The sequence below is a fragment of the Mya arenaria genome, chromosome 11 (assembly GCF_026914265.1).
Source record: "Mya arenaria isolate MELC-2E11 chromosome 11, ASM2691426v1".
Taxonomy (NCBI): Eukaryota; Metazoa; Mollusca; class Bivalvia; order Myida; family Myidae; genus Mya; species Mya arenaria.
The window spans coordinates 30,935,700-30,955,063 of NC_069132.1; the positions used below are offsets into that span (position 1 = coordinate 30,935,700).

The following is a 19,364-nucleotide window of genomic DNA, read 5'->3' on the forward strand; positions in this document are numbered from 1 at the left end:
GTGGAAAGAGAATAATTTGAATTGTAAATATTATCTTGAAAGAAAAACAAATGTGATACATCCGGAACAAAAAATGTAAGGAGCTGTAATGGACATCATTTAAGTCATAACAAAGACTGATTATCCAAAAAAAGTATTGTAACTGGTATGTCAAAGGGACTGACGGGATTTTATGATGACAATGATATTTTACCTACTCACTTAAATTTTGTTTCATTGAGTTAGTTTACATACCTTTATGAAAAAATACCAAACAGCAACTGACAGATCTAGCAATCATTTCAACAGAATTGCTCTCAGTGGTCAGAAATTAGCTCAGGGAGAGCAATATTTGATAAGCATTTAGAGAGCTCATTTTTCTACATTTTGAACCCTGTGTGTAGGAGTGTAAATGCATCATGACATGTCGAAATAGCTCTTTTTCAATAATGTTTCAAGCACTTTTATGCAATATAGAGAATGTTCCTCTCACATTTCGTAAATAATAACTAATAAAAGAGCTCTAATTTCGGCTTTCAATGATTATGTTTATTTATTTTAACAAGCTTTTTGATAATGTTTCATACAAATTTTTTTTTGAAATGTTTGACCAAATAAAATGTGAATTGGTCCCTTTAAAAGTGTGTTATGTTTGCAAATGTTTTTGTGTATTTGCTGCAAATAAATTTCTTGTGTCAGAAATAATGGCTGTCATCATGTTCGCAAATCTGCAAATTTGTCATGTTGGCTGGGAACTTTTGTTTTACAAGGAGCTTTACTAACGAGAGGTACTCTTGGGAACAATTATGCTAATGAGTTGACAATGTAAATGCATTTAGATCTTGTCAGGATAGCATTTATCAATTTTTGAAATTGTTCATCGCCAGTTAAAATTGTTGACATATGCACAACCAACCCAAACAAAGCTGTTTTGTCTGATGTCAAAGATATAGTCAATTAAACCAATGGAGAATAATGTGCGCACAAGACCATAGTTGAATGTACTTCGATGGCATTCGTTTTGTTCACATGTTTTTGAGTGGTGTTTTTTTTTTTCTTCTTTTTTTTTTTTGCATGTTTTTAATATTCGCTTATTAACATATCGACAGTGTGATTTTTTTCTTGTCAGAGATGTTGCCCTTGATAGCTTAGCCTATGTTTTTAATAAAAAACAGGGAATCCTAATTTGCATATTTTAATATTAGTGTATCGGTTATGTCACCGTGTCATAATTAAAAACTCATTAATCATTTGCGTGCATTTTTCACTACGAACCCTGCCATATTTTGACAGTGGGTGCCTGTTAACATATACCAGAACAGATGTGTTTATTAAATTTGTTTTCTGGCATTCTGATTTTAATTCATATTTCTATTCCCCAGGGTTATGATGTAATGGTTTCTAACAGCATGCTCTTTTCATTTTCACCCCGATAAAATTGACAAACTTGAAACTGATAGTGTTACCAGTATCGATAAATCAGAAATTTGTATTTGAAATGCTATTCCTGTCTAAGAAAAAGAATGAAGAAAAAGGTTATACAATTAAAAAATCTAAATTAAAAATCAAATTTTGTCTGGTACCCTTTATGTCTGGTGCTGAAAATACGCCCTTAACGATTTTTGTGCAATCTTAAGAAATAGTTAGGTCAGATGGCACTAACTTTATTTATGTGAACAATGCTATGAACAACACAGACTAAGGTCATGTGGTACTAGATTTGTTAAGAATCTGAGGTACAATGCCTCAGGTTATTTTCATAAATGGAGAATTTGTTTTGCCATCAACATCAGTTTGTTATTTGAGTATGTTTGTGTAAGGAGTAAAAATAACCAAAAGCAAGTAATTGTTTGCTTCTTTTACAATTAGGAAGTTCAAACCAATTTTCTTTACCTATATCTCCTTCTGTTTAAGAATTTCCAAGCATTATGCTCGACTCTTTAAAATCAATTCCTCACATTGAAAATCAACACACAGAAGGTTGAGTGGGTGAAACCATGGATAGGTGTGAGTTGCGGTAACTGTGACTAGGTGTAAGTTGTGGTAATGGGGTAACTGTGACTAGGTGTAAGTTGGGGTAATGGGGTAACTGCGACTAGGTGTAAGTTGTGGTAACTGTGACTAGGTGTAAGTTGTGGTAATGGGTAACTGTGACTAGGTGTAAGTTGGGGTAATGGGGTAACTGCGACTAGGTGTAAGTACGGGTAATGGGGTAACTGTGACTAGGTGTAAGTTGTGGTAATGGGGTAACTGTGACTAGGTGTGAGTTGGGGTAATTGTGACTTAAGTGTAAGTTTGGGAAACTGTGACTAGATGTAAGTTTGGGTAACTTTGACTAGGTGTTAGTTGGTGTAGCCTTGACGAGGTGTAAGTTGGGGTAACTGTGACTAGATGTAAGTTTGGGTAACTGTGACTAGATGTAAGTTTGGGTTACTGTGACTAGGTGTGAGTTGGGGTAACTGTGAGTATGTGTAAGTTTGGGTAACTGTGACTAGGTGTTAGTTGGGGTAACTGTGACTAGGTGTTAGTTGGGGTAACTGTGACTAGGATTAAGTTGGGGTAATTGTGACTAGGTGTTAGTTGGGGTAACTCTGAAAAGGTGTAAGTTAGGGTTACTGTGACTAGGTGTTAGTTGGGGTAACTGTGTCTAGGTGTGAGTTGGGGTAACTGTGACTAGGTGTAAGTTGGGGTAACTGTGACTAGGTGTGAGTTGGGGTAACTGTGACTAGGTGTGAGTTGGGTAACTGTGACTAGGTGTAAGTTGGGGTAACTGTGACTAGGTGTTAGTTGGGGTAACTGTGTCTAGGTGTAAGTTAGGGTTACTGTGACTAGGTGTTAGTTGGGGTAACTGTGTCTAGGTGTGAGTTGGGGTAACTGTGACTAGGTGTAAGTTGGGGTAACTGTGACTAGGTGTGAGTTGGGTAACTGTGACTAGGTGTGAGTTGGGTAACTGTGACTTGGTGTGAGTTGGGTAACTGTGACTAGGTGTAAGTTGGGGTAACTGTGAGTATGTGTAAGTTAGGGTAACTGTGACTAGGTGTTAGTTAGGGTAACTGTGACTAGGTGTGAGTTGGTATAGTATTGACCAGGTGTGAGTTGGTGTAGCCTTGACTAGGTGTGAGTTGGTGTAGCCTTGATTAGGTATGAGTCATGTAGCCTAGACTAGGTGTGAGTTGGTGTATCCTTGACCAGGTGTGAGTTGGTGTAGCCATGACCAGGTGTGAGTTGGTGTAGCCATGACCAGGTGTGAGTTGGTATAGCCATGACCAGGTGTGAGTTGGTGTAGCCTTGACCAGGTGTGAGTTTGTGTAGCCTTGACCAGGTGTGAGTTGGTGTAGCCTTCACCAGGTGTGAGTTGGTGTATTTGTGACTAGGTATGAGTTGGTGTAGCCTAGACTAGGTGTGAGTTGGTGTAGCCTAGATTATGTGTGAGTTGGTGTAGCCTTCACCAGGTGTGAGTTGGTGTAGCCTTGACCAGGTCTTAGTTGGTGTAGCCTCGGCTAGGTATGAGTAGCTGTATTTGTGACTAGGTGTGAGTTGGTGTAGCCTAGATTAGGTGTGAGTTAGTGCATCCATGAATTTGAGAGAGTTGGTGTAGCTGTGACCAGTTTTGTTCCTATCAACCAAGGGGTATAGTCACTTGCGCTTCACAAGAGCACATTCTTATCGCCTCTCGAAACGACTCATTGTAGTTGTTTTCAATATTAAGCGGAAGGTGTTCAGTATTAAACAAATTATGCTCTTACAATTTTGACCTAAAATGGTGAAGGCTTTTTTGGAATTTTCACTTTCAGGCATATTTGATTTAATGGCGAGTCTGGTTTTAGTAGCTAATATTTTCATAGATTGCTGGAACTTGCTTTTAGAGGGTTCTTCATTTGTGGTCCAATAAAGCGCTAGCACATGGCTCTTGCAAACCGTTACTCAGTAAACAAAAATCTTCTGCCCTTGTAAACATAGAAATAACCAGACCTTGGTGATTTCTAGTCAGGGCCTGGCTAAATAAATATTTCATTGAAACTAGATCCATCATCAAAAGGCCGAGGATGCTCAATGTTTGAATTTTATGTCTTCCTTATTTTGTTTGATCACTTTCAATTTCATGCATTTAATTGACACTTAAGTAATTTGTGACTGCACTTGGCCTGCATGTTAATCTTTGGCCCAGGAATTCATATAATTTGTTACCCTTTTGAAGTTGTTTTCAATGGCATAGTTTATGAATGCCTATCATTTATAGAGAACAATTTTGTAGACCTTTTGAAAAATTGTCTAGTTGAAAAAAAAAGACCTTTGGCGATAAAATAATGATTTATGATACTCTTCATGTATACCATAATTTTGAGATAAGTATTCTTGTATAATTCGGAAAATTATTTATTTTTTCTTTACAATTTGAATGTACACAGGCATAGATGACAGACATGTCTGATTTTATTTTTCATCTTATGGTCGTGACTTACTAACTCATTACCAGGACTGTATTTTCTTTTTAAATAAAATGACCTTCACCTTGTAACGAAGCTCCTATGCTAAACAATATTGGTTCATGGGGTGCTAGTGTATTGTCAAAGTGCCATCCTTCCTTTTGTATTCCTAATTATCATGTGTTTAGTTCTTTACTGTTCCAAATCTTGATAATCTTGATTTAAACATCGTGACATACTTGATATTCCCTCCTTATAATCCTTATCGCTTATCAGCTTCATATAAAAAGGCCAAAGATTTAAAAAAAAAAATCAAAATTTGTTTAATTAAAATTTGTTGCTGCAACTTTTTATGACTAATTGAGAATTAACGAACTTAGAAACACTGTCACATCACTGGAAAAGTATGACATTTCAATGGGCTAAAACAGGAAATTCCTAAAATGAGCTCTAAACATGACAAGGTGTTTTTGGGTCTCACTAACAATCCCCACACCCCCCCCCCCCTCAAAAAAAAAATAAAAAAAAATAAATAAATAAATTTAATAAAAAAATAATAAATTAAAGAAATTGGCTTATGAATTTTAGTCTTATAGTTGCATATTGGTGTAATTTCTGGTACAATCCCTTATATAGCGTGAAATCAATGGTTTCATCCAAGAAAGGCAGTCATTTTTTTGTTAATGCAAGGTGTTTGATTAATCATGTAACAAGATGTGTGTTCCTAGTAACAGAATGAACATGTGTTATGGTAATGAACCAGCCCTTGGCCTTTTGATATGTTAAAATTTTAAGGTTATCAATGCTAGGAACAGCGTAGAACCATATACCTGCCAGACATGAGGTTTGTTTGGCCTTAATTGAATCTGTAATGGCCATCATAATTGTTCTTAATGCTTTTTGATAGAGATCTTCTGCTATAGGGTTCATTATACAGTCAACACCTAACCGGTAGTTCGGTCACATCTGATTATAAAATGCCAAAAATGAATGATGGTATTATGTGACTAACAATTAATATGAGAATATTTTTTAGTGAACTTGCAATAAACATGTTATTCAGGGACAAAATTTAAGTACGTCCTTTTTTACTGCTAACAATATTTGTCTAGATATGTCGAGATAAACTGCGATCCTATTAATTAGAATAGGTCAATTGATTAATTTAATTATTCTGTCAATGTGCCCTGCTTCAATGCACTAGCATTATTTTTGTTGGCAAGAAATTAGTCCCATAGAATTATAAAACATTTTAAGATGTACCTTAAGTATTGAAGGGATGTAGAAACATGGTCTTACTATTAGGATTGGATGGATAGAATGTTTTGCATTATCTTTTGGCAAGCCCTGCCCTAGTTAAATTTGCTTCCAAGCTTCCTCAATTTACTGTAATGGAAGGGCTTGTTGAATTTGTTGCTTCAGCAATTATGGGGAAAATTGTTGGCCTATTTAATATTTTCATCCAAAAGTCTTATTTCAATGACTGATACAGCAGGTAACTTCCTAAATAGTTTGGCTTTGTGACACACTGTTTGGGTCAAGATGGGGAGGTGCACCTCTATTTTCAAATAATCAAATAGAGGTGAACCTCGTCTAGATCTATATTTAGACCTACGACTCTATTTCATACCATCTACCTGTGTCTCTAAATATAAAGGTGCACCCCTATTTCTGCTCTTAAGTTTGATCCAAATGGTACGCCATATGGCTTTTGTGTCCATAATGTTACGATGCTAACAGAAAAGAATTAATCAAGGTACCTGATTACTGTTTCTTTCATAATTTCAGTAGTTGTATTATCAGATACACTGCAATTGCATAGAGGTTGCATATGTGATTATTTGTTTTATCTTGTGCCCCCAACATTCTAACTCCGTCACACACGTCACCTCTTTACAACCATAAAACACAGACAATCTGTTCACGAAATATTTTTTTCATGTAACGTGGAAATTGTCTCTATCTAAGGGTGATCTGTAGTTGTATGAACTAATTAATAATGTTTCTCTGACTATGGCAAATGTTCATGGTAACTGTTCTTGGGGATTTAGTACAGGATGTAATAAAAATAATGATGTTTTAAAAAATGTCAAAAATATCCACAGATTTCATCTCCTAAAACAAACAGAGACAAGGTAACAACATCAAGATAAGCCACAAAAACATGTGGTAGGTTTATATTTAATTAGCAGGGTCAATGGTCATAGGAATTGCGGCAGATTTCTAGTGAACCAAGGTAATTAGACAACTGGCTGAGACAGCTTAAATTCCCAGTGTATGTAAAGAATGTTCTCGGTTTGATAATAAAGGCACCTATCTTAAAGCTGCACTCTCACTGATTAACAGTTTTGGCATTTTTTTAAAAAGTTATCTCAGTATCAGCTTATTTTGGCATCAATTCTTTTCAATCGGTCATGTAAGGTAACTGCACATAGAACAGCCTGCAATTGTTTGGAGAACTGCCGAAAATTTCATTTTTCTTAAACATTAGTAACGCCATTAAGCATCAATTTTCGGACTTAAATATGAAAAACTGTGATCTGATCTTTTGTCAGTAGTCTTATCTCCCTTGTTTCCACATATTATTGCAAAAATGGCTCATTCCAAGACGAAAAAAGTTGTCAAAACAGGCCATCTGTGAGAGTGCAGCTTTAATAATGAAGTCAGTTTTTAGCTGGCATCATTCTGTAAGCACCCTAATTTAGGACGTAAATCTTCGAAGAAAATCATAAATTATTTTTAAACTTAAATGTAGTGCACATGCAAACAAATCACAATGCACATTATATATAAATTATGGGTCCTGCTACTTTGGCAGAAATGTTTCATGAGTTGTTTCCCTTGAACTTCTGTGAGAAAAGCATTGGCATGCCAATTTGTACACCAAATCTGCTATAAGTTTCTGTTCACAGCATGTCGAGAGTAAACGTCTGACCAGTCCAAGGACAAAAGCTGTTAATGCCCAGTTATAAATGCTGTATTCGGTGTGACTGTGGCTACAGATGGCTTAAGCCTATTTAAGGGCTCAGTACTTGAGGGGGCGGGGCAGGCTATTATTGTTTGGAGATTTGGCTGGAGTCCTATTTTTCGCTTATTTGGCTAAGCCTTAGAACAAAGGGACAGTGGCTGTCCCTTATCCCTTTGAAGTCTCATTGTAAGGTCATTTTCTTGGAGATTTTCTATCCATTCTATCCAATTCTGTTTTGACTGTTTTTAAAAGGGTAGAAAATGTGGAAATATGATGTATAATTGGAACGCAGTTGTGGTCTCATAGGATTATTAATATTGAATTGATTCAAAGGACGATTTGCTATTTCCTTTTCGTGTATGTATATAGTATTTCTAAATATTACTGACTGGACTGCATTTTTTTTTTAATTTATAAAAAGTATCAGAATTGTAACACTTCATAAAGATTAAATAGATTTTAAATTTCAGAATAAATCATACACTAATACATTTCAGAATAAATCGTGCACTAATAAAAACATTTTCATTACGATAAGAGTTATGTATCTTTAACTTGAAAAGGTTGGATATATCTTATTTTATGTAATTACGTAAGATTTATATCTTTGCAATGAAAATGATCGGCACATTTAACTTCAAACAAAATATCCCACCTGACTGTTACACCTGTTCTCATTTTTGATCACTTTGAAATAACAATTTGTAAAATGATATGAATATATTTTATAGATAAATCATTTTAAATTAACAGATCGGTGGGGTAAGATATTTCAATACTTTTCATTTACTGCCAAGTTTGTTAACTGGCAAGATCTGAGTGATTTTGATCATAATACTTTGGAATCCATTTTGCATCACCTTTGTTATAGGCAGTGGATTCGAGGTCAGTTATAGACAGTGGGCATTGAAGATAATTGCATTGAATGATAAGTAAATGCACAATTCAAATGTTAGTTGAAGAATCTATTGGCAAAACATTGAACAAAAATATCTACCAGATGTGTCACCACTTCATGTATGTTTTTTTTGGTAAAAACCAGATTGAGTGCTGAATATGTCAACTAGGTAATGGCATGAGACTTAATGAGAGGCCATGATACTTAATGAGAGGTCATGATACTTAATGAGAGGCCATGAGACTTACATGAGAGACTGTGAGACTATATGAGAGGTCATGATACTTAATGAGAGACCATGAGACTTAATGAGAGGCCATGATACTTAATGAGAGGACATGATACTTAATGAGAGAGTATGAGACTTAATGAGAGGCCTTGAGACTTAATGAGAGGTCATGATACTTAATGAGAGGCCATGAGACTTAATGAGAGACCATGATACTTAATGAGAGGTCATGATACTTAATGAGAGACTATGAGACTTAATGAGAGGCCATGATACTTTATGAGAGGCCATGAGACTTTTAATGAGAGACTGTGAGACTTAATGAGAGGTCATGATACTTAATGAGAGACTATGAGACTTAATGAGAGGCCATGAGACTTAATGAGAGGTCATGATACTTAATGAGAGGCCATGATACTAAATGAGAGACTATGAGACTTAATGAGAGGCCATGACACTTAATGAGAGGCCATGAGACTTAATGAGAGACCGTGAGACTTAATGATAGGCCATGAGACTTAATGAAAGACCATGAGACTTAATAATAGGCCATGCGACTTAATGAGAGACTATGAGACTTAATGAGAGGCCATGAGACTTAATGAGAGGTCATGAGACTTAATGAGAGGTCATGAGACTTAATGAAAGACCATGATACTTAATGAGAGGCCATGATACTTAATGAGAGACTATGAGATTTAATAAGAGGCCATGATACTTAATGAGAGGCCATGATACTTAATGAGAGGCCATGAGACTTAATGAGAGACCGTGAGACTTAATGTGAGGTCATGAGACTTAATGAAAGACCATGAGACTTAATGATAGGCCATGAGACTTAATGAGAGACTATGAGACTTAATGAGAGGTCATGAGACTTAATGAGAGACCATGAGACTTATTGAGAGGTCATGAGACTTAATGAAAGACAGACTTAATGAGATACTTTGAGACTTAATGATAGGTCATGATATTTAATGAGAGACTATGTGACTGAATGGGAAGCCATGATACTTAACGAGAGACTATGAGACTTAATGAGAGGCCATGATACTTAATGAGAGGCCATGATACTATGATACTAAATGAGAGACTATGAGACTTAATGAGAGGCCATGCTACTTAATGAGAGGCCATACAACTTATTGAGAGGCGATGATACTTAATGTGAGGCCATGCTACTTAATGAGAGACTCTGATACTTAATGAGAGACTATGCGACATAATGAGAGGTCATGATACTTTATGAAAGGCCATGAGACTTAATGAGAGGCCATGATACTAAATGAGAGGCCATGCTACTTAATGAAAGCCCATAAGACTTAATGAGAGGCCATGAGACGTTATGAGAGGCCATGATACTTAATGAAAGGTCATGAGACTTAAAGAGGGGCCATGAGACTTAATGAGAGGCCATGAGAATTAATAAGAGGCCATGATACTTAATGAGAGGCAATGCTTCTTAATGAAAGGCCATGCGACTTAAAGAGAGGCCATGAGACTTAATGAGAGACCATGATACTTAATGAGAGGCCATGATACTTAATGAAAGGCCATGAGACTTAATGAGAGGCCATGATTCTTAGAGGCCATGATATCAATGAGAGGCCATGATACCTAATGAGAGGCCATGAGGCTATGAGAGCTAGGCCAAGATGATAAATGAGAGGTCATGATACTTAATTACAGACCATGGTACCTAATGATAGACCAAGATACTTACTGACCAAGATATTTAATGAGAGACCATGAGACTTAATGAGAGACCATGGCACTTAATGAGAGGTCCGGGTCATGAGACTAACTGAGAGGCCATGAGACTATGAGAGACCAATGAGTGACTAATAGGCTAAAATAGGCCATAATTCAACCATGAACCATTAAATAATAATTTTATGTTCTGCAAACAAAATAGGGCAAAAATTCTCAAATACGGCACAGATGAAGGAAGTCGTTGCATAAAAGAACGCAGACAAGCTTGAAAAACAACGTAAAGTGAGGCTGACTTTATGATTAATGGTTGAAATATTAATTAATAAGTGAAAGTGACACACCAGTTTAACACATGGTAGGCAAAGTGTGAAACAGTTTAAAAGCTTATCATTTTAATGTCCATTAACATTTGGCTTGGATAACATGTTATGAATAATATTGTATGAAAAAAAATAAAGTTTTGTACAGAGATGATATGACTATGTTTTAATTGCTACCTTTTAGATAACGTTGATTTGGTTTTTAGTTGATGGTGTATCATAAAAAAATGCTATTAACATTGAAATTGTTGAAGTTTTATTTTTACTATCATAATGTTTTTGGAGTCTGTACTGTTAGTCTTATTTTAATGCTGTCAAAATATGGTTAACCATCTGACCGAAAAATGATTTCCTTTTTTATATATGAAATAAAATTTGACGAAGGTATATGTTTAATTACAGTACTCTCAAGCCTACGTATGAAATTGACTACAGAAAAACTGAAAAGACATAGAATTGCGTCAAAGTGTGAAATTTGCGTGTCATCAAATTTGATAGTTTTTTTTGTTACAGTTTTTGTGATACCTGACCTGGAATCAAAGCATGGATGATGTTTCTGAAATTCGACCACAGATATGGATAGCTTTATTATAATTTTTCGTTAAATGGAAAGTTACTCTGGGTTTATGGTTCATGCATTTGACAATGATGGGTCCATGACTTTGTGCTTTGAAATGGGCTTTAGATGAATTCTATAAGTGCCTTTCTTTGAGTATGACTTTGACATCTAGATGTTATGAAAGTATTGTTCTGAATGGATGTATTCGAAAAGGATTAGATACTGCAAAAGGTAAATGCTACATATTTAAGTGTTTCCAAAGATTGACTTTAATGGTGCTGTCATAGTGTGCTAACAGCTAGATGAATAGATGTTTATCTCCTATCATAGTTTTAAGAGCTTTGGTAACAAATAGTCCGGATCTCATTAACTTTATTTTCTTGAAACTAATTTTCACAAAATCAGTGTTCCAACAGACTTAAATATCATTATTTTGCAGTTTGGGGGGTGAATGCGAAAAGTTAATCTAAGTGACATTAAATAAAGAAGAAGATAGAATCTTTTCGCTTTCACCCCTTAAATTTATTTACTGTTGTTGATCTTGAAACTTGGACACGACCTTTAAATAATGAAGGTTAACAAGATTGACACTAAATCCTGAAAGCCATAGTCAACCAGTCAGCAGGCGTCCATTTTGTTTTCTGCACATGGTAAGGGCACGCGACGGCCGTATTTATCATGGTTGACCGTTGTCTATTGACACCCATCAGCTGCTGTATCGGCCGCTATTGTGTTACTTAAATCCTCGAAAAGCTGATTAAACTTATGATAAACGTGAACTTGTAATATTGAGGGATTCTTTTTAAAAACATTTTTGGTCTTTTTTCTATTACAAAATCTCCTGATTGTTCATAAATTGAAACTGCAAATCTTTTCATGGTCTATGCTTAAGATTTATCTTGCTATAAAGACAAATTTATTTCCAAACCCGATTGCTTTAATGTATGATAGCTAATTTACTGTCTCCTGTGTATGTGTCTGAAAGGGCAGTTCATTTCCTTAAACCTTGACATATTAAAGACACTTTCCAGGGAAAAGCTCCGGTTTCTTAGAATATGCTCTAAAACAATGAAATTACACTTACAGAGATAACAATGGGCTAGATATAGCTTCTTCTTTGATTAATTTCCCTATGGATAAAGCATGTTGCTCAAAGTTCTTAGAAGCTTGATATTGGATGAATTATGCTTCCAAATGATTAAGAGTTGATCAGGGTCATTCAGATGGGATATATATGTGTTTTTTATGCAAATAGCTATTTAATGCCCGCTTTATATTGATTATAGTCCTAACAGGAGATTTTAAGAACGATAATGACCAAGAAGTACATGATGTTTATTTAAGAAAAAAAATCATAAGGCATTGGGAATTTGGTTAACAAAGGTTTAATGGGAGAGGCAACTGCCTGCTAAGAGGAAGCCCATGTTCTTTAATAATTATCATAGTTATTTTTATATCTAACGAACCTTAAAACATGTAGAACAATTGACCAACAGAAATTTTGGGACCCATGTACCCTATCATTAATAACCAGCGGGTGATCATATGTACATTTCCTGCTGCAAAATAAACACAACTTAGATTAGTAAATACACAATTTCTACCTTTTTTTGAGACACGTAACCATGCTGTCAGAAATTAAGAAATGTAAGTTTGGAAGCTTTTTTTGAACATTTGTCAAAAAACATACAAAATAATGTCATGATGGAGCCCTTTTTTTGTTTTTAAGTATTCTCCAGAAAATGATGCATTTATTTGTTTCCAAAGGTTGCCTGTAAAGGCACATGTGCTCCCAGCCTTGTTTATAGGTGTCAATATTTAACCATAAAGGTCCTTTGGGTTCCAATCCCATTGTTATGTTGTTTTTTCCCTGCCCCTCCAAATTTGTTACTTGTAATAAAATGTGAGTGTTTTCTCAAGCATGATTCAAATTATCTGCTAACTGGAACAACTTTGGTGGGTAGTTGAGAGAATATTTTGTCATCTTATTTCTGTTATCACCATCAAGCTTAAATCATTTCTAAATAATAAAAGTAATTCTTGTTTGTTCCAGATGGACATCGACAACAGAGCTGGATTCAGTGAATCTATCAGCGTCAAGTCTGCAGCAAACATGTTCGGGGGCCAAGCAGTCATCCGAAGAATCCCCACCCCAAGCTCCCAGAGACGAATCCCTAAACCAGCACCCCCTAAGCCCACACCCCCTAAAGTCCCTGCAAAACCTTTTCTGAAGAAACCTAATGCTGGCTTGAATGCTACTGGAGGTGATTCGTCTCTAGATACTGGTGAAGGAAATGCAGGTAACAAGGAGAGACCTAAGAGAGACCAACTAGATAAAGTTGAAAACAAAGAGAATATGGCACATAATCTGAAGTGTGGTCAGAATGGTATTGATGAAGATGAGAAAGATTGGGACCCATTTGGTAGTGAATTTCAAGCAGGAAATGCTGGTATAAACAGTAATGGAAAAAATGTAAGCAAAAACATTGGTCAAGAACTTGATGGTGAAACTGACGATGATGTTTTGGATAAACCACTGAAAAGTTTGTCAGAAATAAATGGTATAAGTGATGAGTGTGAGACTTATGACAATGTGGAGGAAACTGATAACATACCTAGCTATGAGCAGTTCATGTCTGGTGCTGGCAACTTCATCGATGTTGATGAGGATGACAATGATTTGGATAATGTAGATATACCAGATACTGTCACAGATATGGAGCACTGTGAAAATGTGTTACCTCAGTCAGTCAAGAAACTAGCAAAAGAGTATGCTTGTATGGATTACACAGTCTTGGGTACTATCTCTCCTTTGAGTGAAAAATCAAGCAAAGGGGGTGACAAAAAGGAGGAGCTTTCATTTGTCCTTGGCCATCTAGTTAATGCCAGTTCTCCAAATGAAAATGTGCTTAAAAGGTGCCTTTCCCCTCAAGGTCAAAGAAAACCATTGTCACCAATGATGGGTACTGGTTCTTCCAAAAGAATAGCTGGTTACCATGGTTACAAAGCAAAACCAACAGCTGATGTCTTGCCAACACGTAGAAATCCAGGCCAAGCTCTGATATATGGGTATTCTCAAATGCCTCCCCTAAGTCAGGTTCAGTCTCTAAACCAAGGTCAAGGTCAAGGACTGAAAACTAACCTAAGGAGCACTTCTCAAGGTCAAGGTCATCCAGCTCAGATACAAGGTCAGAGGTCAAACCAGCTGGGCATTGTGTGTGAGGGCTGTAATAACTGCCTCCTGGATTTCAAGCGACAGGCATTGAGACAGATGTATACTGAGAACTCAAATGCTCCCATTGCACTGGTAAGTTTTCTTGTATTCAAAGGATAAGCACATTGATATTGAATTGATTTTTTTGGCATTTTTTTTTGTTTTAATGTTTTGTTTTTCTATGACCTGACAATCCCTGCTTTAAATGTCAACAAAATGTACAAACAAATCTGAATGGGTTCAAAGAAACATGACACAATGTTTGGAATGCTAAAATATAATACAAATCATTCTCCATTTCATTAGGTTTGTTTACGATATAAGGTTTTTTTTTTAAATTTTCTTTTTGTTTACAATTTTCATTCAGTGGCTAAGCTATTTTAGTAGATTCACTGTATTCAATTTGCACTTATAAAAATGTGGTCTTTAAGTGCATTTCAGGGTTAAAATTTTGTTTAAATGAATTTTAGAAAAGATGCATTTAATCAAAGAACTGCAATATTTTACACCAAATACAGTCTTTGTTAACGGCTTTGTAATTGATGATATGATATATGATTGCGCTTATCTGATCTATTCTAAAGCTGTCATCTTGTACAAAATAACGAAATTGCACACCTCGGCAATTATAAAGATTAATATGATATGAATATGATATGATAGGTTAAATATCTTATAAATACTTGACTTTTAATACTGTAACCTTATTTTGTCATCAAATGTGAACGTCTCTTGTTTCTGTTTTTTTTTTTAGTAGGGACTAAATTATATCTTCTAATAAATGTCCCTTGAAAGCGTCTGTTATGGCTGAGGGGAAGGGAGATTACAATTAAGTATTATAGGGAAAAACTATTATGAAAACATTGACAGTGATGTTAGCTGAAAGTTAGAAACAGATAAAGCTATATCTATTTATATAACTTGGTATACATGTTTAAGAACAATAACAAAGTGCTTATTTCTAATTGTGGCTTGACCAATCAGTCATGCTAAAATACATCCGGAGTTATGTCCCTTTTACAAATGTGAAACGAGAACATTATGTATTGACATTAATGGAAATTAGTAACTGTTGTTTAATGAGGAGGGGACATATATCAGGGTTCAAATTTAGACTCGCATACTCGCAAAATGCAAGCGACATTTGCAAATTGCGAGTGACTTTTATTCAAGCTCGCAAAATTCTGCGAGTGGCTTTTTCTAGACCACAAAGTCAAAGTTAAATTCGAACCCTGATATATTTATGGGAATTGCGGTATATTAGACATAATGCTCATTACCTGCTTTACTGTAAGTGAGTGACTTTTATGATATATACACCTGGGAATATGAATTAATTTGAATCAACAAAGTTGTCCATTACTGTAATAATTCACTATGTCAGTTTGCTCATTTCATGTTTATAATTAATCTTCAGCTAGATTCAGGGAACTTCTTTTGTGGTAAACAAGGAACACTGAAATGAAAATACTGTCTTGAAATTATAGTACAAAACTGAAAATATCATAACAGAAACATTATTTACAGAAAAATCATCAAATTTTATTAGTGCTTCATTGTTCTCTTAAAGTTTCTTCTCTCCTGTCCTAAAATATGGAAACGAAAAACATAATTACTTTTCCAAAGAAAAAGGTGCGAAATATCAAGATCATATATTCCGATAAAAGAAGCGTTGGGTACATTGAGGTTTTTTTGGTGCAGATACATTAGTTATATTTCACAAATGAGGATAGCAGAAATTTTATTCAATGATGGTGATTTATATAATGTGCCAATGTGAGATTATTGATGTTAAAAATCTATTAAAGGAAACTAGGTTACTGTAAAGCACTCATTATGCAAATTTCCTTCATTAGGTCATTTTGCATAATATTTTTTATGACTTGTTGAAAATTTCTTTTCTCTCGTTATAATAAGACTTAGTGCAAACCGAAATGTCCCGTTTCATTTTTTGAGTCAAATGCTTTGATGCAAGAAAAATATAGGTTAATCACACGGTAATTTCAGTCATAATGCCTCCCATGGTTTTTTTCACTTTTAATGCCATTGCATAAAGAAATTCAGGTCAGTGTGTTTTCGTTCCAAGTTTTCTGGTGGAAGATATCATTTACTATTTTAGTGATTAATAAGATCATCATCTCACATTAAAAATCCATTCTTATTGCTGCTTGCATCATCCTGACAGGAGACTTCATTTGCTGAGTGTCTTGGAGAGAGGATCACTTTCAGTGCCATTATTTCTGTGATTTCTGTAAGGCATTTGATATTGTTGGTCTGAAACAGCAGTTAATGAAAGTAAGGCTGTTAAAGCTGTGTTTGGTTACATTTTAACAACTCCCATGCTATAATACTTCTGTAATTATTTAGTAATTAAACTGTGTAATAACAGTTTTGTACTAACTGGTGATCATAAAAAAGCTGATGAGGACTATTACACAAATGCCTCTGACATTTTATATCCTTTGACTAGTAGGGATTTACAATAGGACTTCTTAGCTGGAAATTAGTTCAGTGTGGCTTGACATTTTCATACTGCAAAAGCATGTCAGCCAAATTTACTTCTCATTCATTTTTGTACAAAGTGGTATTCATTCCCAGCGTCAAGCCTTTAACACACTAGGCATTTTCTTTGTTTTGAAAAATTTGAGCCCACTGCAATGTATCAGTAAATGATCATTAATTTTTGCATAATTATAGGCTGTTATAAGAGCAGTGAGGTCATGCATGAGTACAGGAAGTGAAATTTTAGGAAAATGATGGGACTTTGTGTCACTTTATGGATAAAATTTGTCAATAGAAAGGCCCTGCATTGGGTAATTAAATGGTTGATTGCCTGCAATAAACAGTTACCATTTATTTCTGTTTTCTTCGAGGAAAGAATGATAAATGTCTTGTAAAAGCGAGACTTTCCTATATTCCTTGCTTTTCAATTTTGCCAAGAAATTGTGGATGTGTAATCATCCAATTGTAGGCTTTTATATAAATCAATCAGCAATTTGAACATCACAATCAGGCGTAAAAATGCTATGGCTTTGTTATGTAATATGACACAAATTGATGCTTTTTAAAGATGAAGCTGACGACTTTGAGATTTGCATGTGGATTATTTGAGAGATAGGGAAAGTGAAATGTTACAGGAGTTGCTAACAGCCTATTGACTCAGCTGCGATGCATTTTGGGCAGATGGTTGGGCCCTAAAATTGGCATGAAATCTGAAACTTTTTTCTCCCTATTTCATAATAGCCATTGCTTAGGGCAAGAAAATGAAGTGCTCGTTTATGGTATTTGATCTGTGATTCATTTCATTTTTGGTCCATGTCACTTAATAATTGTTAAGCTCTAGAGATAAAACCTCCATTAACAAAGAAATTTAAGGAAAAGTTCTGTGTGCGTAAATTAATTTAAAATTAATGTAAGTTTAACTTCTTGATCTTAGGGCGGCGATCACATTGGATAGGCATGAGCATAATGCACCAGTCAATTGTAACCAAGGCCCCCCCCCAGGTCGGGGGGTTTACCAGGGATAGCGGGGGCACCAGTCAATTAATTGTAACCAAGGCCCACCCCCCAGGTCCCGGATATACTGTGGATAGCGGGGGAAATGGGCGGTGTTTTTACCTTCCAGGTGGCCCTGCAGTGCCAAGTGAATGCGGTGGTTTTGTTTTCGTGCTGAAAATACTGGAAAAAGGGCCTTATCTAGGTATCCCAGGGTGTGGGGAAAGTTTCACCAGCAGTTTGTCTCCGCATGGCGGGGAAATTACCGGGATTGGCTGGACCCAAAGTCGAAGTCCCAGCTATTCCCCGGACCTGGAGGTGCCGTGGCTACAATTGACTAGTGCATAAACACCGATATATTATGTGTTTTATAATAATGTATGTATGCTTGTCAAAGCGTCATTGCAAATAGCAACAGGACATGTTTGTTGCAGATGCAGTAAATTGTTGTCATAAATAACCATAATAAACAGGAAATAGATAATTAATGTATGCAATTAAAAAACAAAAATGATCACAATTAAAAACACAATGATAGCAATTAAACACAAAATGATCGATACCGTTTTAGACATTTTAGTGAACAAGCTTATTTGTCAAGTGTAATATTTGTATTCATAGTTTTTATAGTTAATTTAAATTGTCACAGGTCTGAGGGTCAGTTTTGTCAAAGTATTATAAGAAATATGGCTCAGTACTTAAATTGTTATTAAAATGTTCAGGAGCATGTGAAAAATGCACAGAAATTGTCAAAAGAAATAAAAGTTATGATCCAGGTGTTGTCGATTATTACAAGTCTAATTGCTGTTTTTGTCGTCATTTTGTCATTCTGATTAGGCTGCCACTTTATTGGAGAATCAATCTTGCATTGCAGGTAGTCAGTATGAAAATAAGAAAACTTTTTCATAAGATATTTCTGTGTCGTGATTCATGTGTTGTTTTTATTAAAAATGACAAATCTATTGAGTGTAGGCTTTTTAAGTAGAAAATTAATTATTAACAATGTTGAAAATCTCAAGAAAATTACAAAAAATTGTGATTTGTTTTGTCGCAGACAGAAGACTGATCTGTATTGGATATCTGGGAGCACTTGTGTCACTGAGAAGCTTGATTAGTTGCTCTGCATCGCTCAGAGGACTTCAGAAACAAATTTTCCAAATTTGGATAGTGAAAATGGTTTTATGATTTTGTTAAAATCGGAGATTTATTTAAGCTAGTGTTTCGGGGAAAATTGTGCCACTGTAGGAAAGGTATATTTATGTGGTTTAGGATGATAAACTAAGAATAAACAAATAAGGATATTGGACACGACTTGGAAGGATATTGGACACAACTTTAAAAGAACATTGAACACGACTTTGTTGTGGTGTCATCTTCAATTGGAGTGATATCTTACAACATTGCAATGTTTTGGACGTAACATTTTAAGTTCTGGTAAGAATTGGTTTCTGGACTTTGATAGTTTAGATTGCAAGGTGACGTTGGGCAAACTAAATGAAAAACCAGTCAGCAACTAATACACTGTTAAATATTGGCATATGTATTGACACTTATAATAATAT

The 19,364-nt window shown here is 35.3% G+C and overlaps 1 protein-coding gene across 1 annotated transcript in view; it reads left to right on the forward strand.

Moving 5' to 3' along the window:
* The window catches only part of LOC128209021 (kinesin-like protein KIF26B), a 150,943-nt gene that overhangs the window by 17,369 nt on the left and 114,210 nt on the right, over positions 1–19,364 (forward strand). Inside the window, exons 3-4 of the mRNA XM_052912819.1 lie at positions 13,147–14,131; positions 14,270–14,400. Coding sequence (XP_052768779.1) covers positions 13,147–14,131; positions 14,270–14,400 — 1,116 coding nt within the window. The remainder of the gene's footprint in view (positions 1–13,146; positions 14,132–14,269; positions 14,401–19,364) is intronic.